This window comes from Scyliorhinus canicula, chromosome 7 (genome assembly GCF_902713615.1).
Source record: "Scyliorhinus canicula chromosome 7, sScyCan1.1, whole genome shotgun sequence".
Lineage (NCBI taxonomy): Eukaryota > Metazoa > Chordata > Chondrichthyes > Carcharhiniformes > Scyliorhinidae > Scyliorhinus > Scyliorhinus canicula.
Window position 1 is genome coordinate 175,237,834 of NC_052152.1, and position 27,932 is coordinate 175,265,765.

General features: G+C 43.1%; 1 protein-coding gene across 3 annotated transcripts in view; it reads left to right on the forward strand.

Annotated features, from left to right (window-relative positions):
* LOC119969565 (zinc finger protein 704-like) overlaps window positions 1–27,932 on the forward strand; it is a 114,415-nt gene that overhangs the window by 80,573 nt on the left and 5,910 nt on the right. For 2 of the 3 annotated variants that reach the window (XM_038803332.1, XM_038803330.1), the window contains exons 3-7: window positions 7,697–7,806; window positions 13,090–13,322; window positions 16,979–17,079; window positions 18,880–19,141; window positions 24,979–25,083. In XM_038803332.1, coding sequence (XP_038659260.1) covers window positions 7,697–7,806; window positions 13,090–13,322; window positions 16,979–17,079; window positions 18,880–19,141; window positions 24,979–25,083 — 811 coding nt within the window. The remainder of the gene's footprint in view (window positions 1–7,696; window positions 7,807–13,089; window positions 13,323–16,978; window positions 17,080–18,879; window positions 19,142–24,978; window positions 25,084–27,932) is intronic. The other variant, XM_038803331.1, reaches the window with a different exon arrangement.

The following is a 27,932-nucleotide window of genomic DNA, read 5'->3' on the forward strand; positions in this document are numbered from 1 at the left end:
TATTGCAAAAGGACTAGAGTATAAAAATAGAGAAGTGTTGTTTCAGTTGTATAGGATGTTGGTGAGACCACATCGAGAGTGTTGTGTCCAGTTTTGGTCTCTTTATTTAAGGAAGGATGTGGTGGCATTGGAGGCAGTTCAGAGGAGGTTCACCAGATTGATTCCAAGGTTGAAAGGGTTGATGTATGAGGAGAGATTGAACAGTTTGGGTTTATACTCGCTGGAGTTTAGAAGGAGAGGGGATCTGATCGAGATGTATAAAATACTAAGAGGGATTGATAAAGTAAATGTGGACCAAATGTCTCCCTTGTGGGGCAATCTAGAACGAGAGGTCACAGATAGGTTGCGAGACGGTAGACTTAGAACTGAGATGAGGGGGATCTACATCTTGAAGAGGGTGGTGAATTTGTGGAACTCGCTGCCCCATAGTGCGGTGGAGTCTGAACCATTAACCAGGGCAGCACGGTAGCACAGTGGTTAGCACTATCCAGGGTCCCGGGTTCAATTGCCGGCTTGGATCATTGTCTGTGCGGAGTCTGCAGGTTCTCCCCGTGTCTGCGTGGGTTTCCTCCGGGTGCTTCGGTTTCCTCCCACAAATCCAGAAATACGTGCTTATTAGGTGAATTGGACATTCTGAATTCTCCCTCGGTGTACCCAAACAGGCGCTGGAGTGTGGCGACTAGGGGATTTTCACAGTAACTTTGTTGCAGTGTTAATGTAAGCCTACTTGTGGCACTAATAAAGATTTATTATTATTATAAATGGTTTCAAGAAGGAGATAGATATATTTCAGATTTTTTTTAAAACAGGTTAAAGGGTTATGGGGCACAGGCAGGGATGTGGATCTGAGACCAGGAGCCTGATTGAATAGTGGAGTAGGTTCGAAGGGCTGAATTGCCTACTTCTCCTAACTTCTCTGTGAAAGTCTGAACCGCCTGAGGCATTGATGCTCAGTCATGTCCAGAAAACTACTCTTGTGTGTAGATCCTGTGCTGACATTATTGTCTTCTGTGAGTTGGAGCTTTATGTTCATCCCCTCTGTCCTGTGGAGCAGCAGTTAGTTGAAGAGCTGGCTGCTGTTGTTTTCACTGAATCCCTAAAGTGCAAAAAGAGGCCATTTGGCCCATCAAGTCTGCACCCATCCCCTGAAGGAGCACTTCACCCAGGCCCACACCCTATCCCCTTTTGGATGCTATGGGGCAATTTAGTATGGCCAATCCACTTAACCTGCACGTCTTTGGAATCTGGGAAGAGACCAGAGTACCCGAAGGAAACCCACGCAGACATGGGGAGAACGTGCAAACTCCCCACACACGGTGACTCGAGGACAGAATTAAATCCTTTCTCTGTGAGGCAGCAGTGCTAACCACTGTTATTCTTTTAGATGAGTATTGCTGGAACAACCAGCATGTATTCCCCATCTCCGTTTCCCCTTGAGACTGTGTTGGTGAGGTGCCTTCTTGAAGCACTGCAGTGTAGGGACACCCATAGTGCTATTCGGGAAGGTGTTCCAGGATATTGAGCCAATGAAAAAATGGTGATGTAGATCTAAATCAACATGGTCTATGACTGTTGCCCTTGTCATTCCAGGTGGTAGACGTCATGGATTTGGAAGGTGTCAAAGGAACCATGGCATCTTCTAAATGATGCACAGTACTGCCACTACACCAGTGGTGGAAAGAGTGAATCTTTAAGGTGGAAAATGTTCAGCTCCGATGGTATCTCCATAATAAAAACTGGAAAGCAAGTCTTGACTTGAGCACTGGGCAACATGAACTGTTTCCGAACAGAATTCCCCCTTTTAAAGAAAAAGTAGTCATTTTCGATGTAAATTACCATAACACAAATGTATATGTTTTCTTTTCTTCAATAAATGCACACTAACCTCTCCCTTTTTTTAAATGTTAATATCCACTCATTTTCTCTTTCTTCTAGGAAAAGGTGCCCCTCTTTCACAATTTCTAATAACTTTTTTGAACTTCCCCCTTTTTTTTGTTAAGACAGTCAGATGATTTGTAACTACTGTCAACCCACTTGATCTTGTGAATCTCCCTGTTCTCTAGCATCTGTTTTAGGCTCGCTATGTCAATATGTAGTCTCTTTTAATTGATGCTTTTCGTAGAGTGGACATTCTGCGTGTCCCACAGGGATTTCCATCGCATTATGAAACATGCTCATGTTAACTGCAGGAAATAGCGGGTTTCCTCCTGCAGGCTTCCCCTTACTAACTGTTGTAAGAATTCCCTTTCTTCCCCAGTGGTCCACCCCTAGTCTTTAAACACTTAGTGGACCAGTGTGTTCAGCCCATCTAGACATTTAAAGTACTGTATATTTTAAATGCAAGCTAAACCAGAGTTGATAACTCACTGTGAAGCATGTCCACTGCGCTCTATAAGAACATAGAACAAACATAGAACATACAGTGCAGAAGGAGGCCATTCGGCCCATCGAGTCTGCACCGACCCACTTAAGCCCTCACTTCCACCCTATCCACATAACCCCTCCGAACCTTTTTGGACACTAAGGGCAATTTAGCATAGCCAATCCACCTAACCTGCACGTCTTTGGACTGTGGGAGGAAACCGGACCACCCGGAGGAAACCCACGCAGACACGGGGAGAACATGCAGACTCCGCACAGACAGTGACCCAGCGGGGAATCGAACCTGGGACCCTGGCGCTGTGAAGCCTCTGTGCTATCCACATGTGCTACTGTGCTGCCCCAATAGTCAGAATGGACTGGATTTTCACTCTACAAGTTTGGTTTGTGAGAAGTGGAAACCACTTTGCAGTACTGCTAAACTTGTGTTGTGTAAATGCAACTTAACAATTTAGGTTGGACCATGTGAAGTACACGTACAGGAAAATGCAGTGAGCTTTTAGCACTATAGCCCACAAATGCATGATTATCTTTGTAAAGGGTAGCATTAATCTTCAGATGAAACTGAGATATCATTGAATGGAGAAAATCTTTGCTGTTTGACTCCATATGGAGTTTATCTGCCATAACTATGTTTTGGGAATTCATCGAGCAGCTCATGGCGTTTTTTCAACTTGATTGAGTCTTTTTGGCTTAGTATGAAAATGAAACATCCCAGCAAATGGTGAAGGACTGTTTAGCCCTCACGTTACTGGCAGGTTTTGGGAACTTTCCTGTCTCCCTGACACAACTCTATTTTAAGTATCTGTTCAAACAGCATGATGTGAATAGTAATAGAATTATTTGAAAGTCAAGAGTAACTTTATTGACAGTAATAATTCCGGACCATGAACTAAACACTTAAAATACTATTGTTAAATGTCTTTAAATTGAAAAAGTTAACTGTATCTTTGCTTGCCATGTTTTCTGTTGTTTGCATTCCTATTTTAGCTTTTTGCAACCTTCCTAACTAATGTACCTTGTTGTAGCTAATGTAACCGTTTCTTCTTTTTTAAAAAGCCCTTTTAAAACATTTGATACCTTCCTATGCTTTCCCAGGGCTTTCCCAGGGCTATCATTAACGTGGGAGGTCTGGGTGAGAGCAATGTTAGCAAAAACGTAGCCTAAAATTTGAGTTTTATTTTCAGCCACCCATGTCAGGAACAATCAGTTTACCTTCTGCCCATTTTCCTAATGAGCCTTTTGGGGTCTTTGTGTAAAAAAATTAAAGTTGAGAATCTTAATAATCTAACCGTAGCAAAACGGAGAGTTCAGACATTGCATAATGGTGGTTGATATTGTTGGCTATTAACCTTCATCATGGGTGCTGTTTTAAGTTTATTCATTCTCCAAGAGGAAATTATTTGTTAGTGCTTTCCCTATGTAATCCAAGGTGTAATTGTTAGTGTGCCAGTAAATTCAGTGTACCAATGAGGTTTTTTTTAACATGTGTAATTACACCATAAAGAACACCTGGATCTCAATTTGCCACACAGACCCCCTCAAGATAGCAGCTCAAGAGTTGAGAAATATTTGCTCTGGTTTGTTGCCGTTTTGTTACCTGCTATGAATATGGCAATCAGTCCGTCAAGATGACAGTGCTCCCAAGGTTTTTGTTCCTGTTCCAGTGCCTCCCCATCCTTATCCCGTAGGCCTTTTTTAGGAGGGTCAACAGGAGTATTACGGGATTTGTATGGGCGCATGGGACTCCGAGGGTGAGAAGGGTGTTTTTGGAGCGGGGCAGGGATAGGGGGAGGCTGGCGTTGCCCAACCTCTGTGGGTACTACTGGGCTGCCAATGCAGCGATGGTGCGTAAGTGGGTAATGGACGGGGCAGGGGCAGCATGGAAGAGGATGGAGATGGCGTCCTGCGTGAACACGAGCCTGGAGGCGCTGGTAACGGCGCCGTTGCCGCTCCCTCCAACGAGGTGTACCACGAGCCCGGTGCTGGCGGCTACCCTCAAAATATGGGGGCAATGGAGACGGCATAGGGGGAAGGTGGGGGACTCGATGGAGTCCCCGATACGGGGGAACCACCAGTTTGTTCCAGGGAGCATCGATGGCGGGTTTCTGGGCTGGCACAGGGTAGGTATTAGGAGGTTGAGGGACCTGTTTGTGGATGGAAGGTTTGCGAGCCTGGGTGAGTTAGAGGGGAAGTTTGGGCTCCCCCCGGGGAACATGTTTAGGTACATGCAGGTTAGGGCGTTTGCCAGGTGGCAGGTGGAGGGGTTCCCTCTGCTGCCCCCACGTGGGGTACGGGACAGGGTGCTCTCGGGGGCGTGGGTTGGTGGGGGGAGGATTTTGGACGTGTATCACGTCATGCAGGAGGTGGATGAGGCCTCGGTGGAAGAGCTGAAGAGTAAATGGGAGGAGGAGCTGGGTGAGGAGATTAAGGAGGGGACGTGGGCGGATGCCCTGGAAAGTGTGAATTTCTCCTCTTCCTGTGGAAGGCTCAGCCTCATACAGTTCAGGGTGCTGCACAGGGCCCACATGACAGGGACAAGGATGAGTAGGTTTTTCGGGGGCGAAGACAGGTGTGCTAGGTTTTCAGGGAGCCCAGCGAACCACGCCCATATGTTCTGGGCATGCCCAGCGCTGGGGGAGTTTTGGAAGGGTGTAGCAAGGATGGTGTCGAGTGTGGTGGGATCCAGGGTCAAGCCAGGCTGTGGAGTCGCAATTTTTGGGGTTGCAGTGGAGCCGGGAGTGCTGGAGGCGAAAGAGGCCGGTGTTCTGGCCTTTGCGTCCCTAGTAGTCTGGCGGAGGATCTTGCTTCAGTGGAAGGATGCGAGGCCCCCAAGTGTGGAGGCCTGGATCAATGATATGGCGGAGTTCATTAAATTGGAGAAGCTGAAATTTGCCCTGAGGGGATCTGTACAGGGGTTCTTTAGGCGGTGGCAGCCTTTCCTGGACTTCCTGGCAGAACAGTAGGAAAATAGGCCGGCAGCAGCAGCAACCCAAGAGGAGGGGGGTTTGTTTCGGGGGAAGGAAAAAATATGTATGTGTTTATTGAATATGGCGGGTGTTTATCTATTTCTTTTTGTAGTTACTGCAGGGGGGGGTTGGTTTTGGAGGTTAGTGTGTTTTTCTCTTTGTTGTTGGTAATATTGTTTTCTTATTTTGTGTTTTTGATATGTTTTTGAAAATCTCAATAAAAATTATTTTAAAAATAAATAAATATGGCAATCAATAAGGTTGCCTGCCCTTCTTTCTTTAGATCTCTATATTCTTTGCTCAGATTCACCAGGTATCAAATGATACCACCACAAGGTTCAACATGGTTTCGACACCAAACACCAGTTCAAGATCAAGGGCACTTTATTTACACACAATTAACATGCAACATAAATACTACTAGTTAAACTACACCTAACAACTATGACAAGCTGTACTTAACTTCAGGCAGCCGGCTTAGGTCAGAGGAACAGTGGCCTTTGTTCGGATCTGGATCTATCAGGTCTGGAGAAGTAACTGCTGCTCAGCTGGGCTCATCAGTGATTATGATTTATAACACCTTGACTACTTGTTTGAAAAAGAGGTGAAAGAGACCTGCCCTGTCCATTCCTCCCTGCCTTCCAAGTGAGTCTCCTGCAACAAGGCTATGTCCGCTTTCTCCTTAAGAAAATAGAGAATCTTATTTCCTTTTGATAGGATGAGGAGTTCCCCTTGTGTTCAATGAGCAAAGTTTAAAATTAGTCATAGTCATTGACAAGACCACCAGAAGAATAGTAGGATAGGATTTGTGTGCCTTGACACCCCTCCTCATCTCCGCTTACACCAAAATGATTTTTAAAATTGCAGTAGTAAATGGTTATGGGCTTGGATGTTGTTTGTCTATTGGCCTCAAAGATAGGATACGGTGCGCCCTTTCCACTTTGAAATGCCAAGCCTTCACGTCTAGCCTAAGAAAATGTGGGAGCCATATCTGAACGATCTTAACAGGAGCCTTATCCTCCACTCCCTTGGGCAAACTGATGAATCGGAAATTCTATCTCTGACCTCGGTTCTCCAAATCTTCCAGGGTTTCTGACATGCCACATAATTCCAAGGATCGAATACGAACTTCAGCCGAAGATGCAACATTTTCGACGTTCAGGATTCTGTCCTCTGTTTTATCAAGCCTTTTATTGGTATTCTGCAGCTCTGTGTCAGCATGCCAAATCTCTGATCAGTAACTCTAATGGTGACGGTAGTCATTTTCAGCACCTTCGAGAGTACGTGAGCAAGCACCGGAACCAGAGACTTCCCGAGGATCAAGTCGCCATATTGAAGTAGCAGCTCCACCCTCATTGAATCCGACGACACCCTTTTATCGCTGGATTTCTAAATGTTTGTTGACATTTTCTCATCAATATTAATCCAGAGGTCTTCAAGGGCCATCAAATATTAGGTCATGGGTTAGCCACCCCTGTGCCTTGCAATCAGGCTAAATGACTGATTATAAAGTGAGTGGCACCAGAACCCGCGGAAAAGCTGCTATTCCTGCGCCCGCATCACACGGTCCCCACAATTAAATATTTAAAATCTCCAAACGTTTTGGGAATTTTTGACACCTGGCTTCAGCGCACATACCTACTTGTAATAAAATACAATTTGCAAATCGTTCTGATAGCTTGCTCCAGTTTCCCTTTCGGGTTTTGGTCAGCCCAGCGATTACCATCTGCCATATCATAACATCTCACACTCGGGGCAACATTGTTGTCCATGCACTCATGTTACGGCTATGGGCTGGGTGGACCTGGGTAGAATGCTCTTTTGAAAGGCCGGTGCAGACTCGATGGGTTGAATGTCTTCCTTCTGCGCTGCAGGGATTATATGATTCATGTAGCTGCAAGAATGTAAGCATGTGTGAAATGATCAAAATTTTGGAGGAAGTGCGAGTTCGCGGTCTCTATGTACAGTTCACAGAGTAAGTGTTAACCAATGTTTGTGCACTGCGTATCAGCACACTATTATATAATATGGGTATGAAATTAAAGATATTACAAAGCTGTGGTAAAAGCAGCAAATTTCAAGATGTGAACTTCATTCCCAGTCCCTCATACAGTCTTTATAATGGTCTTTTCCATGAATACTGCGGATGATACTAAGTGAACAATCATATACCAATGTCAACAGTTTTATAATGTTTTGAGGTGTTATTAGCTTACCTCTTTTCCACAGTGAATAGAATGAACATAGGCACAAGGTGACCATGCCTTTTGTATTGTAAACAAGTTTGACAAAGGCACTGTTCTTAGCTTTAAATGTTGTTATTCACAGTACAATTTGTGTTTTTACAGGAAACCTTCAGAAGAAGCTGACATGGATGAAGTTATGGCAGCTGCAGTTTTGACCAGTCTCTCCACCAGTCCACTGGTGCGCAGTCCACCCTCAGGAACACACATATTAGGTATGCTTTTAAGCCGAGATGGCTTTTATGCTCAAGTCAGGATTTTTTAACTTTGCTAAATTGTTTGTGGGATGAGTAGTTGCACTGACCAATTTGCACTGTTGTGGTAAGATGCATTCTTTACCTGAATTATTCTTCATACAATGAATTCCTGACTTCAGCTAGATCACAGGAGCAATGTCTCGAGGGTAAATGCTTCCTCTTGGGGAGATTGTGGGTCCTGTGGAGTCAGAAAGACCCTTGGAAACCTGACAAGTTGCAAATTGGCATCCATTCGTTCACCCACAGCTCGCTAACAAAGTGGCGTGTTGGGTAACCAGCATGGTCATAGTTGGTGCAGTAACAGGAAGTTTCCTGAATGTAATTTTAAAATACAGGTATTTGATGTTCATGCAATGCAGGAACACCCTTTGTTTGGGATTCTGAAACAAATACTAATTACAATATAAACTGCTAGCTGGGATTCTTAGACATAGACATAGAATTTACAGTGCAGAAGGACGCCATTTGGCCCATCGAGTCTGCACCGGCCCTTGGAAAGAGTACCCCACTTAATCCCACACCACTGCCCCATACCCGTAAACCAGCAACCCTACCCAACCCCTTTTGGACACGAAGGACAATTTAGCATAGCCAATCCAGCTAACCTGCACGTCTTTGGATTGTGGGAGGAAACCCACACGGACACGAGGGGAACGTGCAGACTCCACACAGTGACCCAAGCCAGGAATCAAACCTGGGACCATGTGGCTGTGAAGCGACAATACTAAACCAGTGTGCTACCGTGCTGTCCTTCGTTGCTGGGAGTTGTTACTGAAGAACTATTTAAAAATCTTTGGTGTGGGGAGAAGGCAGTTGAAAGGTCAGGAAACATATGAATTAAGTTTTCAAGATGTTCGAAAAAATTGTTTCAAGGTGTTGAACTTGATCAAAGATGGCTTTTTTCCCCTCTTTCCATGTCTCTCGCAATGTAAACAGATGCTTATTGCAATATTTCAACCAACAAGATGACCCCTCAAGAGGTTTAGACTGGCAAAGTAAATTCTACTCGCTGACAGAATTTGTTCCAAACTTTTCTCAGGGTGGTTGGTAATATCGAAACATTCCAGCAGCTTTGGAAGTTTATTCTTATCTAAGAGCTCCCTGGTGGAGAGGATATCTATGGCAGTCTCCCTCCATGTAGCATTGCTTTGACCTGCACTGCTCTGCCAAAATTATTTGTTATTAGTCGAGATAGTCCACGAAAGTACTTGAGGGAGATGCTGAGTCTTGTTCGCTAAAATGAAGAAAGTTTAAATGCGAAATTAAGCGGAAGAAAGGAAATCGTATAAAGTACAATGGAATATATTTTCCCATCCAAGCTGTTTGCTTATGATTAATTAAACGTGCTTGAATTCTGCTATGAGCTACTGGTGCTGACCTGTTTTTTTAAAAAAACAGGTTAACACCTATAGTTCAAGCACACAAGAGCAGTTTCAGACAAACCTGTTCAAGTTTATACAAGGCAGCACTGGTCAGGAAACGCACCTTTCTTTCTCCTGTTGAAAGCTGCAGAATAATTTTTCCAATTTATTTTTTTAACTATTTGTGGACTGCATCTTTCACAATTCCAAAATTGCCACTTTTTGGGAAGAGGTGGTCAACCCATGCCCTATCAGCCGGACATAATATATCTTGTGACATTATTTTGAAGAGCAAGGGAATAACCTCTGGAGTCCTGGCCTATAATTAACCCTCGGTCAATATCAGGAATAAAAATAAGGTCTGTCAGGTCATTATCTCATTGGTGTTTGGGGGAGCTTGCGGTGTGCAAATTGACTGCCGCATTTCCTACATTATAACAGTCAAAAGGGTACTTCATTGGCCATAAGGCACTTTGAAACGCCCATGAAAGGCAGTCCAAGTGCAAGTCTTTCTCTTCATCTTCCTATTCTGCGATCCAGTACTGTTCCTTCCTTGTTTGATCCATGTTCAATTTTAAAACCCAAGACTAACCTGTTAATCTAATACTGCATCTCCTTCTGCAATTCAATCAGACTTTTAAAATGCCTTGCAATGTTTATTATTAAATTATTTTCGTGATTTGTTTTCTCAGTAACCATTAGTTGATGTGGTGTATATGGATTTCAGTAAAGCATTTGATAAGGTTCCCCACAGTAGGCTATTGCAGAAAATACAAAGGCATGGGATTCAGGGTGATTTAGCAGTTTGGATCATAAATTGGCTAGCTGATAGAAGACAAAGGGTGGTGGTTGATGGGAAATGTCCTTGACTGGTGTCCAGTTACTAGTGGTGTACCACAAGGATCTGTTTTGGGGCCGCTACTGTGGAGGAGGGCGTAGAAGGATGGGTGAGTAAATTTGCAGATGACACTAAAGTCGGTGGAGTTGTGGACAGTGCAGAAGGATGTTACAAGTTACAGAGGGACATAGATAAGCTGTAGAGCTGGGCTGACAGGTGGCAAATGGAGTTTAATGCAGAAAAGTGTGAGGTGATTCATTTTGGAAGGAATAACAGGAAGGCAGAGTACTGGGCTAATGGTAAGATTCTTGTAGCGTGGACGAGCAGAGAGATCTCTGTGTCCATGTCCATAGATCCCTGAAAGTTGCCACCCAGGTTGAGAGGGTTGTTAAGAAAGCGTACGTTGTGTTGCTTTTATTGGTAGAGGAATTGAGTTTCGGAGCCATGAGGTCATGTTGCAGTTGTACAAAACTCTGGTGCGGCTGCATTTGGAGTATTGCGTGCAGTTCTGGTCGCCACATTATAGGAAGGATGTGGAAGCATTGGAAAGGTACAGAGGAGATTTACAAGGATGTTGCCTGGTATGGAGGGAAGATCTTATGAGGAAAGGCTGAAGGACTTGAGGCTGTTTTCGTTAGAGAGAAGATGGTTAAGAGGTGACTTAATTGAGGCATACAAGATGATCAGAGGATTAGATAGGGTGGACATCGAAAGCCTTTTTCCTCGGATGGTGATGTCCAGCACGAGGGGGACATAGCTTTAAATTGAGGGGAGATAGTTATAGGACAGATGTCAGAGGTAGGTTCTTTACTCAGAGAGTAGTAAGGGCATGGAATGCCCTGCCTGCAACAGTAGTGAACTCGCCAACACTAAACTAATTAAAATGGTCATTGGATAGGCATATGCACGATAAGGGAATAGTGTGGAAGGACTTTAGAGGGGTTTCACAGGACGGCGCAATAGCGAGGGCCAAAGGACCTGTACTGCACTGTAATGTTCTATGTTTTCGTTCAGCAATAATGTCCATTGTAAAAGGCTGGTTTGGAGTAGATGGAAATCTACAGATTAGTCCTTTTTAGGTAATCAACACACATACTAAAATTAATGAATATCCAGCTGGACGACTTCCGGTGGCAGCATGTAGGAGGAGGTTGCACGATGGATGGCTCCTGCTCAAGAATTGAAGGGAGTGGAAGTGGCCTTGTCGCAGTACAGTGATCAACTCACCTTGATGGGTAAGGAGCTGCAGAGGGTGGTGGAGGCTAACAAGGGTCTGCGAGCCAAAATGGAGGACCTGGAAAACCGATCTAGGAGGCAAATTCTAAGGATCGTGGGCCTGCTCGAAAGGGTGGAGGGCCCCAGGCTGACGGAGTATTTTGCAAAGATGTTTGCGGAGCTATTGGGGGGGGTGAGAAGGAAAGATCCCCCTCGGTACGAACTGGATCGGGCTCAGAGGGCGTGGAGGCGTAAACCAAAGGTGAATGAGACGCCAAGAGCAATGATTATTTGTCTCTGTCGGTACCGCGTGAAGGAGAAGGTCCTGAGTTGGGCAAAGCGGAAGGGGCAGTGGGCTGAAGTTGGTATACGTATATACCAGGACTTTCCTGTGGAGTTGGCAAGGATGCGAGCAGCCTTCGGCCGAGTGAAGATGGCACTGTATAACAGTAGTATGTGGTTCGGCATAGTGTACCCAGCTAAGTTGAGGGTGACCTACAACTCCAAAGACTTTTATTTTGAGACGGTGGAAGCGGCGGAGGTGTTTGTGAAGGCAGAAGGACTGGGATAGAAGTGAGAAATGGGACTGAAAATTGGTCTTGGATTGAGGGTAGGGGGCGGGGTGGAGGACTATATGTGACTCTATTTTTTACTGCATGTGCTAAATGAGTGGAAGTTTCCTATTTGGACACGGTAAAAGTTGGAATTTTCGTTTGCAATGATGGTTCTTTGGGGTTGTGTTGAAGGGGATTTTCTGGGTGGGGGGAGGGGAGTGAGACCTGGGCAGAGACCTCCACACTGGCTAGTCTTAAGCTGACCTGTGAACGGAGTGTGGTGGGGGAGGGGCTGTGGCCATCAGAGTCTGGTAGAACAGGTTTCGATAGGCCTAGGAAAAGTGAAAAGTTGGGGGAGGGGACCGATGCTGGTTGAGGTGTTTTCGAGAGGAGGTGGATGGGAGGATTCTGGGAGAGAGAGGGGCTTGATGGAACAATGGGACAATGCTCCTAAACCTAATGGGCAGGGCCTGGAGTTATGATGATTGGGGGGGGGGGGGGGGGGGAGATTCTTCGGTCTTGTTGTGGTCTCGCTGAGGGAAACAAGGTGGGTGAACACCAGTTGCGATGCAACTGGCCCACTCCTATAGGCGAATCTCGCCGTAACTTGGCAAGAAACCAATTATCACCACTTAAGCCCTATTTCTGTACAATTAACGAGAGCCACCCCATATTCATCGGCTTCCCGTTACTCATCAGTCACAGAGGGGGATGGACATTAGTGTCTACTCACTCGTGATGTAGGTGGTTGACTTTTTCCTGGCACTAGAGGCCAATCCTCCTGGTCACAATCCCGGCCCTCGCAGCCGCTGCCACCTCGTCCCAGCCAGCACTGGCTGCCCTATGGCTGACCCTCCAGGAGCCTCGGGTACACGGGACACTCCTGGCCTCAACTGAATCTAGATGTTTACCCAGATCTGCATCCCGAGTCTTGGAGCGTGTCTCCTGGGCGCCATTGTTGCTAGCTGGCTGCGTTGGCTGAGCAAGTGCTGCTCGACCTTGTTGCGGTGGGGGGGGGGGGGCTCGGGCTGTCTCGCACGGTGCTGGCAAATCCGTGGGACCTCTTTAAATGGACCAATTAACATTGAATAGCCTTGCCAGGCCGAGGGTCAGGAAGCTCCCGGCAACTACCACTTGCTACTACACTTGGAAGTCATGCAAATCATGCCCTCAGTCTTATTTGGGAGAATTCTGTCCTATATGTCATGTAGCTATTACGTTAATGTCTACTTAATCTCGTCTTACTATGTCAGACTTGCTTTTTTGCTTTTAGATAATTGTAAAGTGTCAAAGGAGGGGCCAACTTTGTCTGCCAGCTATGGCAGCAGCACTACCAGTGGTAATTGGAGTTGGGACATTCCAAGCGACCACTCCAACCCATCCACACCATCGCCACCATTACCAGGTGACAGCTCTAAGCCATTATCTGGACAATCAGATGATGGCATTGATGAACCAGAGGCATCTCACTTCCTGTTTGAAGAACCTGCTCCCAGGAAAAGAAAGGTTTGATTTTCTTTAAAATTTCAGTATTGGACCTGCAAATTTATTGTGTAACCAGAAACCACTTAATTGCTCTGTAAATTTCTTTACCAATGTAGTGTTTAGCTTTTATCCAACTGAGTCATTGCCCATGCTGGTTTTGCTAATTGGCTTGGTATGAAAATTGCTACCACTAAGACTTTTTTTTAATGTTTTATTTTTCCTTTCTCTTTCTCTTCTAATAAATGGCTTTGCAACCCTGGTTGCGTGCCACGCCTGCCCTGAAATCACTGGGTTTCATTCTTCTTCCTCCACGCAACCAAACTCAATTTTAGTCCAAAGAAAAAAACGTCTCCTCGCTCTTATTCAGATCATTTTATGAAGTAAAGAACCACACGAGACATTGGAGAGATCTGCCAGTGATTTAAGAATGTATGTTTCTGTTGGTAGGAAGAGCACTGATTTCTTCAGTAATGGAGACTACAGAATTTTGTGGTGCTCAGTACGTTTTGAAGAGTCCTGTGTTACATGTTCTGTTATAATACTAATCAAAATGCATATAGCATGTCCTTCTGAGGTGAAAGAGTCACTACAGCTATTTTGGGCTTTTTCTTCAAACATTTTTCAATTTTTGTAAGATTTTGCAATTGGTAAGATTAGCATGGTAATTTGTCGCCGCCGCCCCCCCCCCCCCCCCCCCAGTCATACTTTAGTAACAGCTTACAGTTACGTGGATTCTTAAACATAGAAAAATATTCCACGGTGATTTACAAGATGGGGGAGTAATTGAAAATAGAGGAACATCTCTTGGGGGGGGGGGGGGGGGGGGGGGGATTGGGATGGGGAGTAACGGATGGTGAGCTCAGAGATAGATAGCAAAACATGCCTGAGGTTTAGGGAGGGAATTCTCCTAATAGTACTGGCTGGGGATAGCTGACAGCTGTGCCATTCTTCGTGGGGCATATTGCGACAGGAAAGAGGGGTGCGTCACATTACAAATACGAGGCAGAATGTGGTGTATGGGCTGAGGTACAGGTGCTGAGGAAGTTGTAGAGTTCATGTGTTGAACTTAAATGGCCTTGTAGATTAGGTCAGTCAGTTTGGGATGACAGGTCTGTTGGATGTTGCGCAGAAAATAGAGTAGGAGAATAGCGCCTGAATCTTGTACATTGCCAAAATGTTTTTAAGAGTACACCTTTCAGTGAAAAACAAAAATAAGAAAGGCTTTAGACAGTGGTGTTTGTTAGATACTGCAAATTGATCTTGGATTGAAGTGCTTCAGATAGAGAAATCCACAGTTATTGTACACCGTAATGTGGTTTTTCTACAAAACTGATTTGTTCCCAGTTTTACGTGAAGCTTTTAAAATATTCTATCTTTTACTATAGTATGGATTTAGAAAGCTTATAGGACGTTACAGCTTAACTGGACAGAAACATCAGGTAAATTGTCTTGCAAGACAGTTCGTAGAATGAAATATGTGCGTACATATGTTGGGAAACTTGAAAAGATAAGATTTGTGTTACCATAAACAAATAACCACTTATCCTGTCTGCAAAGTATCTGAAATTCTAAAACCAATTATGCTATCACCGCGCTTTATGTTTGGGCTTAGTATTAGCTGCAGGCTATTTGTCCTTGGCACCCTGCATGGTTACATTGTTAGCGTTTTCAGAGTATTCTCTTCGTGATGCAGGCTGCTTTAAAACCTGCTAGCAAATGAACAACACCCATTCTTTTTTTTTAAAAAGCTGCTGGGAGTGTAATGCAACTCCATTGAATGCAACAGACCATTGCACTTAATCAAGCTTTCTTTTTTCATTTTGGCCTAGTGAAATGTTATCGGAGCTTTCATTCCTCCGCCATGCATGTAAGAAAGTCTTGGCTTATGTCATTGTCTGACTGCCCGTAAATACTGTCCATCTTCTTTTCAGTCAATGCACCCAAATGTGTTCTTAATTTTCAATCACAAATTAGATTGATTTTTGGTGAGTATTTCATCAAGGACTTGTTCTTTAAGCCATTTAAGTTTGTTTTTAATTTTGGGTAACTGAAATGGGAATTTAGCAGAAATCCAGCCATTCACGCCTTATCCTGTAGTTCCTGGGAAAATGTGATTGGAATTTCTGCTTTCTTTTATTCAGCTACAAATGCAATTTACAGCAGAGATCTTTTTAACATCAGTAAATCCTGTGCATAAAGTTCTTAAACCATCTCTCTTGCATTTGTGTGTGTCTTTCTTTTGCCGTGTGTTTATAATCTTAGCTTAAAATCTAATTTGAAGGCTGCAACATGGCTGGCACTTGGAATTGCCCCAGCAATGTAATTTCTGCTCCAACCACAAAGGAGCCTTCGGCTGTTGAACAGGCTTGTTCACTGCTGGGTTTGTGTGTCTTTCATATTCACTAAAACGCCTTGCAGCTATTTTCTTTTGTTGACAATGGGAGGGGATGTCTATTTCACTTTCCTAGTCTAGATTAATAATTACTTGAAATGGGAAGGTCTAACTGCTCTACATTTTTTGCAGTAATTGCTACTTTTTAAATATATATTCCGCTTGTTTTACATGCATGTGGTTAAAACACTGCAGATCAAGAATCTTAAACATCAGTGTCTCATATTTAAAATGTGGTGCATTGAAAGAAAAAAGGCTGGGATTGCGGAGAGTCTCGATTTTTATGCGTTCATGGGGGAACCACACACGAAGGAGACAAACTTCATAATAAAATTGCCACTGTGTTCTAGAACTTATTTTGAATTTTTACCTTGGTGCATCATCGGGCAGTGCACATTTCTGCTTTTTTCTTTCTGCTGTGTTGGCATGCAGCAGCTTCCTTAGCCCTGATGCAGGCTGAGTTTAGCTGTAGGGCAATGCTATTTTATGTGACTCAAACTGTAACTTTTAACTACAGCTTAATTCCTGCACTTCTACTTTTCATTTTCCCACCGTATGCAAGGAATTCACAACTTCACACTCTGGATCTGCTCCCACTTGGAACTGGCCAGAGACTGCCAGCAGGTGAAGTGAAATCCACGTTTGGAAGAGAATTTGGAATCATTGTTCAAATTTTGGTGACTCCAAAGCATAGATTTTAGAAATCCTTTTCAGTTAATTGTAGCCACACGCTGGGCTGATGTCCAAGAAGTGATAAAGGGTTTTGCTGAAAAAAGACATTGTCAGAGCTTTTCATCTTGCACTCATCACGACAATTGCAAGAATACTAATGCCAATACTTATACTGTATTAGAAAAGAGTGCTGATTGGTTGGCAAGAGGACTCTCATTGGTAGAGACATTGTCATGGAGACACCTGCAAGGAATTGCCTTCACAACTGCAAAGAAGATCCTTGCAATAATGGAAACGTGGACATTGGAAACTTGTCTATGAAACAAGGACAGGATCGGGTGTAATAGCCTTTTTCCTATTCCTGAAAGGCCAAACTCTGCAACGCTCCCCTGTCAGCAGAAAGCCATAAAACTGTGACCCTGATTCTGTCTCCAACCTGCACTTGTTGCTAGTAATGAAAATGAAATGAAATGTCACGAGTAGGCTTCAATGAAGTTACAAAGCCCCTAGCTTTGTGCTCTGAATGCTGTCTCTCTCAACTTTCCTTGTGATGTTTACTAGCATTCAGTAGATATACTTTGTTCACTTTGCTCCATCTGTTCCACTCCTGCAGAACTCCATGAAGGTCATGTTTAAATGTTTGTGGAAGAATTGTGGGAAAGTTCTGAGTACATCATCTGGGATTCAGAAACACGTTCGCACACTCCATCTGGGGTAGGTCTGAAACTTGGACATTTAAATTGTGAGGCTGTAGTATGACCGTAAACCTGCTGCTTTGTCCTCCAGAACCTTTTAGTTTATAAGCATCAGTTGCATCATACCATTTTCAGTACGGTGCTACTGTAATTAACATGGTGCATTGCAAAATTCTCGAAAAATGCTTGAGAAATGACCTGGGGCAAGGGACATGTTTAAAGGGATTGTGACCGAATAGATTAGAAGTTGGTTGAGAGCCAGAAACCAAGTAGGGATCAATAGATTTTTGTTTTTCGAATAAAGGTTTAAGCACCGGTTTCCCCACAGCTGCATATTCTGTCCATTTCTCTGGTCGATCTATAATGATCCAGACTTGGAAATAGAGGATACAGTTGTAAATATTGCACGGTGACTCAAAAAAATAGTTAACTGAAGGGTACGGTATACATTGCAGGAGGATATAAGCAGGTTGTTATGGGGAAGGGGGGTAATAAAATTTTACCTAAAGAAATGGAATAATCTTAAACTAAATGGTAAACCTGTGAAAGGAATAGACGAGCTGAGATTTAGAGGTCCGGATACAAAATCTCTTAAAAGTGAGAGGACAAGCTGATCGGGCAAGTTACAACAGGTATAAATTTCAATGTGTGTGGAGAAATAGGAAGAGGAGGAAATGTTCTTTCAAAGAGTCAGCTCGGGCAAAATGGTCAGAATCTTATTGCGGATGTTTATTTTCAGGAATAGAAATCATTTCCAGGTTCCAACCCCAAAGGGAGGCGGTCTCCCAATTGGCCAACTCCGCACCCACTGCTCTGCAGTCTGCTCAGGTTGCATACCCAATCAAAGGGCTCACAGCTTTGGAAGGCCGGCAGCCTCACTAGGAGAGGTGGCCGCTGTTGAGGCTGAAAGGAGTGCGTGAGGAGGCTCAAAATGGAGGGTGCCTCAGAAGCATTCATAAAATAGATCAAATGAAGAGAGGCAAAGTCGATAGGCCCCATCCGATTGGAGGGAAAATCTGCCTAAAGGAATTGTTTAGGCTGCAGATGCCTTGTTATTGGAGTATTGAGTCACTGACTCCGATGGCCACCCAACCTCCTGCCAGGGGTCTGCTCCAATATCAGAACAGCTGAATCCTTGCTATTCCTTTCATTAGGCTCTGAATTGCTTATTACTGCTTTCACTTATCTATTCTTTAATGGGATGTGGAAGTCACTGTCACGGTCGACATTTGTTGCCCATTCCTGAATTGCACTTGAACTGAGCAGTTTGCTCGGCCACTTCAGAAGGCAGTGAGAGTCAACCACATTGTTCTGGGCCTGGAGTCCAATCTAGACCAAACTAAGTAAGGATGGTAGATTTCTGTCCCTAAAGGTCATTAGCGAATCAGATGGATTTTTACCTGGTTGCCATTACTGGGACTAGATTTCAAGTCCAGATTTATTAATTGAATTGAAATTCTACCAACTGCCATGGTGAGATTTGAATCCATGTCCCCAGAGCATTAGCCTGGGACTCTGATTAGTAGTCTAGTGACATTACCACAGCACCACCATTTCCTCACAAGGTGGTTAGCCACTGCCATTCTTTACCCGCCTCCAGCAAATTTGTTCAAACAAGTCTGTCCATCAGACCTGTGCCCCGATCTCTAAATTAATACACCTCCAAACCTGTCTCCATGGGGTGGGGATGGAGAACAGAACCTAAAAACTGTGCCGCAAAGTCATCTCTAATTCATTAACTTTAAGCTAATTATGAAATTGCATCAGTATAGATGACCAAGCATGGTGCAAAGCCTTTATGACCATACATATGTTTCAGGCAAAATGGTGACTCTGATCACTGTGATGGTGAAGAAGACTTCTACTACTCCGAGATTGATGTGGATGTAGATTCACTGACCGATGGATTGAGCAGCCTTACACCAATGTCTCCAACTACCACAATGCCACCAGCTTTCCCCAGCGTGGATTCTGGATGCTCAGATCCAGCTTTGGTGAAGAATGAGGAGACGTTAGTGACCCCTTTGAGCCAGTCTGCACCAACTAATTTGTATCATGTACGCACTGACCATGCTTATCAGGTAAATAATCAGGAAAAATGAAAAGATGGCAAACTTCTTTTACATATTCCATCTGGCGTGTCACCTGGTTTTCAAGGCTGCAAACTCCACAATAAATCTGTTAATACAGTTTTGCCAAGATTTCACAACCCTGCCACTACATTCCCCCCCGACTGATGCACCAGGTCATTTGAAGCTCCTTTCAGTTTGGAAGGATTGTAATAGCCTGCTGAGTAGGAGGGGCCATAAAATTGTGGCCTTAGATTTTGTTTAAATATCAGACACTATATTGGCTAAGGCATTTGTAGTTTAATAAAATTAATTTCAACAAACATTATTGGAAGAAAGAACAAACTTGCTTTTATATAGCATCTTGTTCTTGTCGTCAGGACATCCCTAAGCAAATCGCAGCCGATGTTCTGAACGCAAGCACGGCGGCTCATTTACTCCACTTTACATTTGCTCTTTACTATCTGTTTTCATTGCAAATGGTTGAGAGAAGGGTTATCCAGAATGCAGGCAGAAGTCACGTCTCCAAATTGCACCCTGCACCTATTTACTTTTTAACCATTGAGGTAATCTGATTCTGAGGAATGATTGATTAAATCTATTCCGTCTCAAACCTGTTTTGCTAGAAATAATTCTAGTAAAGTACGGCCTAAATGAAGGAGTAATTTGTTTTGAGCCTTGAACCACAGGAACTGGTGAGAATATCGGGGCTACAGTGTTCGAGGCCCTGGCCTTGCTACCATGCTGATCAGCAATAGGCTCTGCAGAAAATGGAATCTGAAAACATTGCTCACAGGCAGTAGGCTCATCATTTCTGCACTCCCCGACCCACATACAAAAAATACAGTACAGTAACCATGGATTGCTGAAGCACGGAAAGCAACCCTTCAGCCCATCAAGTGTTCATATGAGCCACTTGGTCTTACCTGATTATCCTATTGGTTAGGATACCTGATCAGACCTCAACTTGTGATTGGATTCAGGATGACAATCCCAAACAATTTTGTAATACTGAGAGGAAAGGATACTTCACCTCAGTATCTTTTGTGTTTAAAAAAAACACTTTAATATAAACACAGGATGAACTAACCATGCTAACTGTTAATTGTAAAGCAATTTCTTTGATAAACAGCTCTTAAAAGGAAACACCTTCATAAATAGAGTTAACACAGCAGGTTCAATCCCAGCCCCAGGTCACTGTCCGTGTGGAGTTTGCACATTCTCCCCGTGTTTGTGTGGGTCTCACTCTCTCAACCCAAAGATGTGCAGGGTAGGTGGATTGGCTATGCTAAATTGCCCCTTAATTCAGAAAAAAGATTGCGCACTTTAATTTTTTTTCAAAGCACATCAGGTTTTCTCGTGATCCTCTGTGTAGAGACCTTGAGGGATACCCTTTCAAGAGAAGAACCAGAACCTTCTGTCTTGTCAGACACTTCTGCTCAACCTAACAGCATTTGGCAAAACTGTAAACTAGACAGACCTGGCTCCTCCTATTAGTTGCATGAGATGTCCCATCACCTGTTTAGCTGGGACTAAATACAATTCCTCAAATTATCAATCCCCCAGGGAATCTCTTGCAATGAAAACAACGTTTCATTAGCCATCTCTCTGTAAACAAGTAAATGGTTGGAGTGAATGATTAACTCAACTTTTACGGCTTCTTAATTACAGCTTTAGTAGACACATTGCTTGTATATAGTTTAAACCAAGGTTTTTAGTAACATTACTGTCAGAAATATGGAATATATATAACAATTTCTACGTCCATCACATTTAAGCCATCACATGCCAGATCATTTAAACCTTTAAGTAACTATCTTAATTTATTTTTAAAATAATATATGCATTCTGCCTCAATAGTGGTTTCTTTCAATTAACTTTGATCTCTGTAAAGGTTTTTCTGACTTCCTCTTTGAGTCAATCTGTCAGTCTACAGTGGCTGTTTCATTTTGGAGTTTAAGAACTCCGATTTCAGGAGTGCAACTTACTATCCTGTTTGTAAAGAGTCTAAATTCCAACTAGATTTTATATATTCCTGTGGGAACTTATCAATGCGTGTTTTTTGTTGTGTGGTATCTATTGATTCCTGCCCCATCGCTTATTACGTTCATCTGAAGTTTTTTTTCTACTATTTTTGCATTTTCACTAATTTATTGAAAATAAATTGGAAAATTTGCAGACACACTATTTTTAAACACATACTTAAATCAGTTGCACACATCATTCTAGGGCCCCAGTGTTTTGACTCACACTTAGATAATTAGCATCTTAATTTGGTTACATGAAAAGAAATAAAAACTTTGCAGAAGTTTGTGAAATTCATATTTCTTGGTTAAGTCAGTTCCTCCCTTTATAGATGGGGCTGGTTTAGCACAGTGGGCTAAGACAGCTAGCTTGTAATGCAGAACAAGACCAGCAGCGCAGGTTCAATTCCTGTTCCTGCCTCCCTGAACAGGTGCCGGAATGTGGCGACTAGGGGCTTTTCACAGTAACTTCATTGAAGCCTACTTGTGACAATAAGCGATTATTATTTTTATTATGTCCCAACCTCTTCTATTTTAGTCTCAAGAAACCTGGGTGAACGCCTAAAGTGCAGAACGTGGCCACAGTTAAAAGGGTAAAGAAATGGCTGATTAAAGTGAGAGCAGTGATTAGATGGCCAAACTTGACGTTTTAATATTGGTAGATTGTTCTTGCTGTACTGCATCCCTATGCTAACTATACTTCAAAGGTGCTTTGGCAAAATAGGTGGGTGCTGAAAAAAACTGAAACCTAAACTGAAAATAATGGAAGTACACAGTTGGCCTAATGTTGCCTGGTCCACTTGAGCATTTCCACTGCTTTCTGTCTATACTTCAGAAGTATGTCTGTGGTTGTAAAGTACCTTGGGAAGTCCTGAAATCGTAAAAGACCACATGTAAATACAAGCCTTTTTTCTTTAGTTTTGTGCTAATTTAGCAGTGGTGGTGTTCTACTATCAGCTGGCAGTGACGGTGATCATTTTTGAAATTGAATAGTCGGAAACCAAATTCCACTTCAACTCTGGATTTCACATTCAAATGAGCTGGGATGTGATCGATTTTGAAATCAGACCACTCGGCTCTGTCACATAAAATGCCCAAACTCTGAATCAAGAAAGATCCTGCCAGAGGCTAATTGTTTGAGTGGCAGAAAACCTTAGGGTTTAAATTTGCAGCCTTGTACTCTCCCAAATAACTTCATATCAGTTGATTCTAAGTATTTGTGTTAAGTGTTCCCACTGCTGGATGAGCAAGATTTTTTTTTCTTGCACCTCTTCTCTTTCCTCCCCCCTCCCCCACCCAAAGTATTTGCTTACTGGCTTGCAATGCTTCCATATACCATAGCATGCCTCTGACTGCTTTAATGTGGATCACTATAGGGTGGTGAGACTGAGGAAGGGGGAATATAAGATGAATGGTATTAATGGAGTACAGGATACAAAAGAGGGAATGCAAGAGTTCTGGCAGATAGCTTGTAGAACTCAGCAGTGCAATGTGCAACAGCTATTTTTTAAAAACAGGCAAGATCTTTGCATGCAGTACCAAAGGGATAGAACCTAAGTTTTTCAGAGGGGTGATAATAGCAAGATTGCAGCAATTTGATCTTGAGAGCAACAGTGTGCATGCACTGTTTGCGCCTCAGCTAGGGGACTATTCTGATCACCATACCATCAGGGTGGCATCCTGGTTTGGAAAGGATACAAGAAGACTAGCGATCAGGTATTTCAACTGTGAGGGAAGATCAGCGACAGGAAAGCAAAGGTGATTAGGTGAGACCTACACTGTAACTTTCAAGACTCTTAAAGGGCACAGATAAACTGAACCCTAACAGATAGTTTAACATGACCACAACTCTACACACAGAATGTGGTTGACTCTTAACATCCTCAGGCATGGGCAATAAGGGGTGGCCCAGTCAGTGACGTCCCCATCCCATGAACTGATTTTTTAAAAACTACTTCATGAAGGGTGATGAATATGTACTAATAGATTCCTTTTTCTTTTTTTCTCCGTGGGAGGTTTAGTTTTATTTGATGCTTATATTTTCAGGTGGGCCCTTGTTTGGGGGAGGATGGGATCGTTGTTGTTGGTAGGGGGATTGACATATTCGTTACCGTTTACTGTTCATTGGTGGGGTGTAAATTCTGAAGAAAATGTGAAAATGGCGAATGAAAATATTTTTCAAAAAAAAAAAGATTTCTCCTGGTCTGTCCTAAAAGGTGCCCCCTAATTTTAAAACGGTAACCCCTAGTTCTGAACTTACCCACAAGACATACTTTCCACATCTTGTCGAGATCATTCAGGATCATATATACTTCAATCAAGTCACCCCTCGCTCTTCTAAACTCGTGTGGAAAAAGACGCAGCAGCTGTCCAGCCTATCCTAATAAGATCCTAATATCCTGACTTCATTCCAGGTATCAAGCTAGTAACTGCCGCCACCACTTTACATTCATCCTTATACAAGGAGACCAACATTACACACAGTATTCGAGATGTGGTCTCACCAATGCCCAGTGTAGCTGAAGCATAACATCCTTACTTTTATGTTCAATGTCTCTCCTAATAAAGAATAGTATTCCATTAGCCTTGATTGCATGCTGTACGTGCTTTTCATGACTCATGCACCACAATATCTAGATCACTCTGCACCTCTGAATTCTGCAGTCATTCTTATTTAAATAATATTCTGCTGTTTTAAAAATTCTTCCTGCCAAAGTAAGCTTCACATTTTCCCACATTCTACACCATATGCCAGATGTTTTCCTACTCTCCCAACCTATCTATATCAGTCCTCTTCACCCCATACTTTCCTACATATCTTTGTCATCTGCAAATTTAGCTACCATGCCTTCACTCTCCTCAGCTAAATCATTGACATAAATTGTAAAAGGTCGTGGTCCAGCACAGACCCCTGTGGGACTCCAGCCGACAGATCCTGCCGATCAGACAAAGCCTACTCTCAATCATCAGCAAAGTGATTGAAGATGTTGCTGATGGTGCTATCAAGTGGCATTACTCAGAAACAGCCTGCCCACTGACCTCAGTTTGTGTTCCACCAAGGCCACTCAGCTCCTCACCTCATTACAGTCTTGGTCCAAAAGCCTGTCTACCAACTACAAGGCACAAGTAAGGAGTATGACTTGCCTGGATGAATGCAGCTCCAACAATACTCGAGAAGCTGACACTATCCAGAACAAAACAGCCCGCTCGATTGGCACCCCATTCACCACCTTCAACATCCACTCTCTGCACCACAGACACACAGTGGCAGTAAGTGTGTACCATCTGCAAAGAGGCATTATAGCAATTCACCACGGCTCATTCGACATCACTCTCCAAACCCATAACTTATACCGCCTAGAAAGAGAAGGGCAGATGATACAAGTTCCCCTCGATCCACGCAGCATCCGGAATTGGAACTCTATCGCAGTTCCTTCACTGTCGCTGGGTCAAAACCCTGAAACTCCCTCCCAGACAGCAGTGTGTGTATGTATCTGCTCCATATATACTGTAGCAGTTCAGGAACAGAGCTCACCGCCACCTTCTCAATGGCGTTTAGGGATGGGCAATAAAAATGCTAGACCAGCCAGCCACGCTCAAATCCCGTGAAAGAAATTTCAAAACAGATAGATACATCAGTAAATACAGGAGGGAGCTGAATAATATTTTAAGAGATTTGAGAGATATAGTTTTTATTAAACTTTGGGACCTTTCAGTTCTGCATATCCATGTTTTCAACCCATTGAGATGCTGTATGGAATGCAGAATATTCTTTTGTTATTGTCACCACATACTTAAATATCCAGTTATTTTCTTATTTTACAGGCTACTGCCCCTATGAGCATCCCCGTATCATCAAAATTCATGCCAAATGGTACTGGCTTCAGCATATCATTGCAGTCGCCACCTATAATTTTTAAAGGTTCACAGGTGAGCATTTTTTTTTTTGCAATCCCATTTTTGTTTGTTTCGAAGAAGAGTCATGTGGTCCTGAAACATTAACTCTGTTTCTCTCTCCACAGATGCAGTATTTTCCTTTTTTTTAAATCATTTTTTTTTTACATTCCTACAGTGTAATTCAGAATTCCAGCCAGGCCAATAACAAGGTTGTAACCCATTGAGCCATTTCTGGCATTGGTTTTGAACCTCACTTAAGTCTGCAAATACTACTGTCTTTAGGCTATTTCTGTCTCCCATGTCAAAATATTCAATGGGCTGGTTGTGCAAGATCCTGTGAGCAGCGCAAGAAAGAAAAGCACAAGCCAGCAACAATTGCCTCATATAAAAAGTCCCACACTGACATTCATATCTTTAGGCACTTGGAAGCCTTATTGATAATAGCTTGGTTCATGGGAAACCCAAGTTCTAATCTGCTGAAACAGACCTCTTTGGGGGGGGGGGGGGGGGGGGGGGGTGTTGTAATGTTGTATATTTCATAGAATCATCATGTATCAGTATCATTTTCCTTCATGAATGAGTTAGGATTTCTGGATAATATTCCATATTTGCATTTCTTTCTGCCAATAATTTGCTTTAGGCTTGACATCATACATGGAGCTGAGAGATATACTATAGGGATTCTGAATACAAAATATAATCATAATTTTGGAATGTTGCGCAATTATCGAGCCTTTCAGGAAGTCCTAACCAATTAATTACTTAAGTCAGTATTAGTGTGGCTGTAACGTTACACTCTACAAGGTACCACAAAGAGCAAATGAAACTGCTCATCAGTTATTTTGGTGAAAAAATGTTGACCTGACTACTGGGTGGAATTCCCGACTTCTTAAATAATTCCATTGAATCTTTTTGTCCACTTGAATGAATAAAAACAAAATGTTGCACTGAAGTGTCAGGCCAGATTCTGTGACAAAATTCCAGAGTGAGACATGAACCCAAGTCCTAACGCAGAGATACGGTTGCCATTACTGAGCCATGCCGACATGATTTAAGATGAGAAAAAAAAAGTCTGAGGAACCAACTAAGGTAGAAATGTAGGATCAAACAATACCTACATTACAATAGTCATTGCACTTCAGAAATATTTCATTGGCTGTAAAGCAGGTTGAGACATCTGGTGGTCATGAAAGGTGCTATATAAAAATGCAAGACTTCTGTCTGCAGAGGCTTCACTTAGCCACCGCTAAATTATGCTGACTGCTGCAAGATTACTTATAGACCACATATGCTATAAGCATCAGACTGCTGGTGACTGTTTAGGGTCACACTTACCCTTAACCATCAATCTAATGATCAAAGATCTGCTGCAAGCTATACCTATTGTGATATTCCATGGGAAACAAGGCCCTGTATACTTTCTATCATACATCCAACTTTCCGAGGGAATGAGCAGAGGATGCACGTTTTGCTACCCTTTGCATTCATTCCCATCATTTATCTAGTCTTGGGCACTGGCTCAGCAGGGAAGTGGTCTGTTGTAAAGCCTGCTTAATTGTCCCACAGAGGTCAGGGATCTTTTTCTGATGCTCATGAACCCATCCCCAATCCTTCAGATGTCAGAGTACAGCCGTTCATAAACTGGCACCCCATGCTTTTTTGATAGCAGTCTGAGCATCAATGGAAGCATTACAGCATCACTTTAAAGCCTCTGTTATGGGGATCCGACTGCATATGTATCTAGAGTACCATGGCGGACAGCAAAGTTGTAAAGTGGTCCTTCAATAATGTCTTTTTGATACTGTTGCTGGATGCTAAAACCCAAGAGATAGAGAACCTTGTAGAATGGTGTAACAACAACAATCTCTCCCTCAATGTCAGCATAACTAAAGAGCTGGTCATTGACTTCACAAAGCAAAGTACCGGACGTAACCCTGTCTGCATCAACAGGCCACGGTGGTTGACAGCTTCAAATTCCATGGGGTGCACATCACCAACAATCTGTCCTGGTTACCCACGTCTACGCTGCAACGAAGAAAGCACAACAGTGCCTATACTTTCTCAGGAAACTAAGGAAATTTGGCATGTCCACATTGACTCTTACCAACTTTTACAGATGCTGCATCATAGCCTGGTATAGCAACTGCTCAGTCCAAGACTGTAAGAAACTATAGAGTCGTGAACACCGCCCAGTCCATTACACAAACCTGCCTCCCATCCATTGACTCTGTCTACATCTCGCTGCCTTGGGAAAGCGGGCAGCATAATCAAAGACTTCTCATACCCAGCTTATTCACTCTTCCAACTTCTTCCATCGGGCACAGATACAAAAGTCTGAGAACACGCACTAATAGATTGAAAAACAGCTTCTTCCTCACTGTTACCAGACTCCTAAACGACCCTCTTAGGACTGATATGATCCCTTCACACATCTTCTCTACTGAGTAGTACTACACTCCTCTATGCTTCACCCGATGCCTGTGTCTATGTATTTACATTGTGTATTTTATGTTTGCCCACTATTTTCCTTTCATGTACGGAACAATCTGTCTGAGCTGTACACGCAACAATACTTTTCACTGTACCTCAGTACACGCAACAATAAACAAATGCAAAATTGCTACCAAAATACACGTTCGGACGCAGCTCCTATTGTTTAATGCTCTTCCAGCATTTTTGTAAAGCACAAACTTATGAAGTGATCCCCAGGCTCTTTAACCAAAGGATTAGATAATCTAATCCTTTGTCTTCCTTCTCCTCTTCATTCATATTCTGTTTGTCCTGCAGAACTGGCTCATTCTCTTAACTTCCCCCATGAATTGAAGCTGATACTTAGGAGAAATAGATTGGAGGGTGGATCACCTTGGATAAGGATCTAGTGG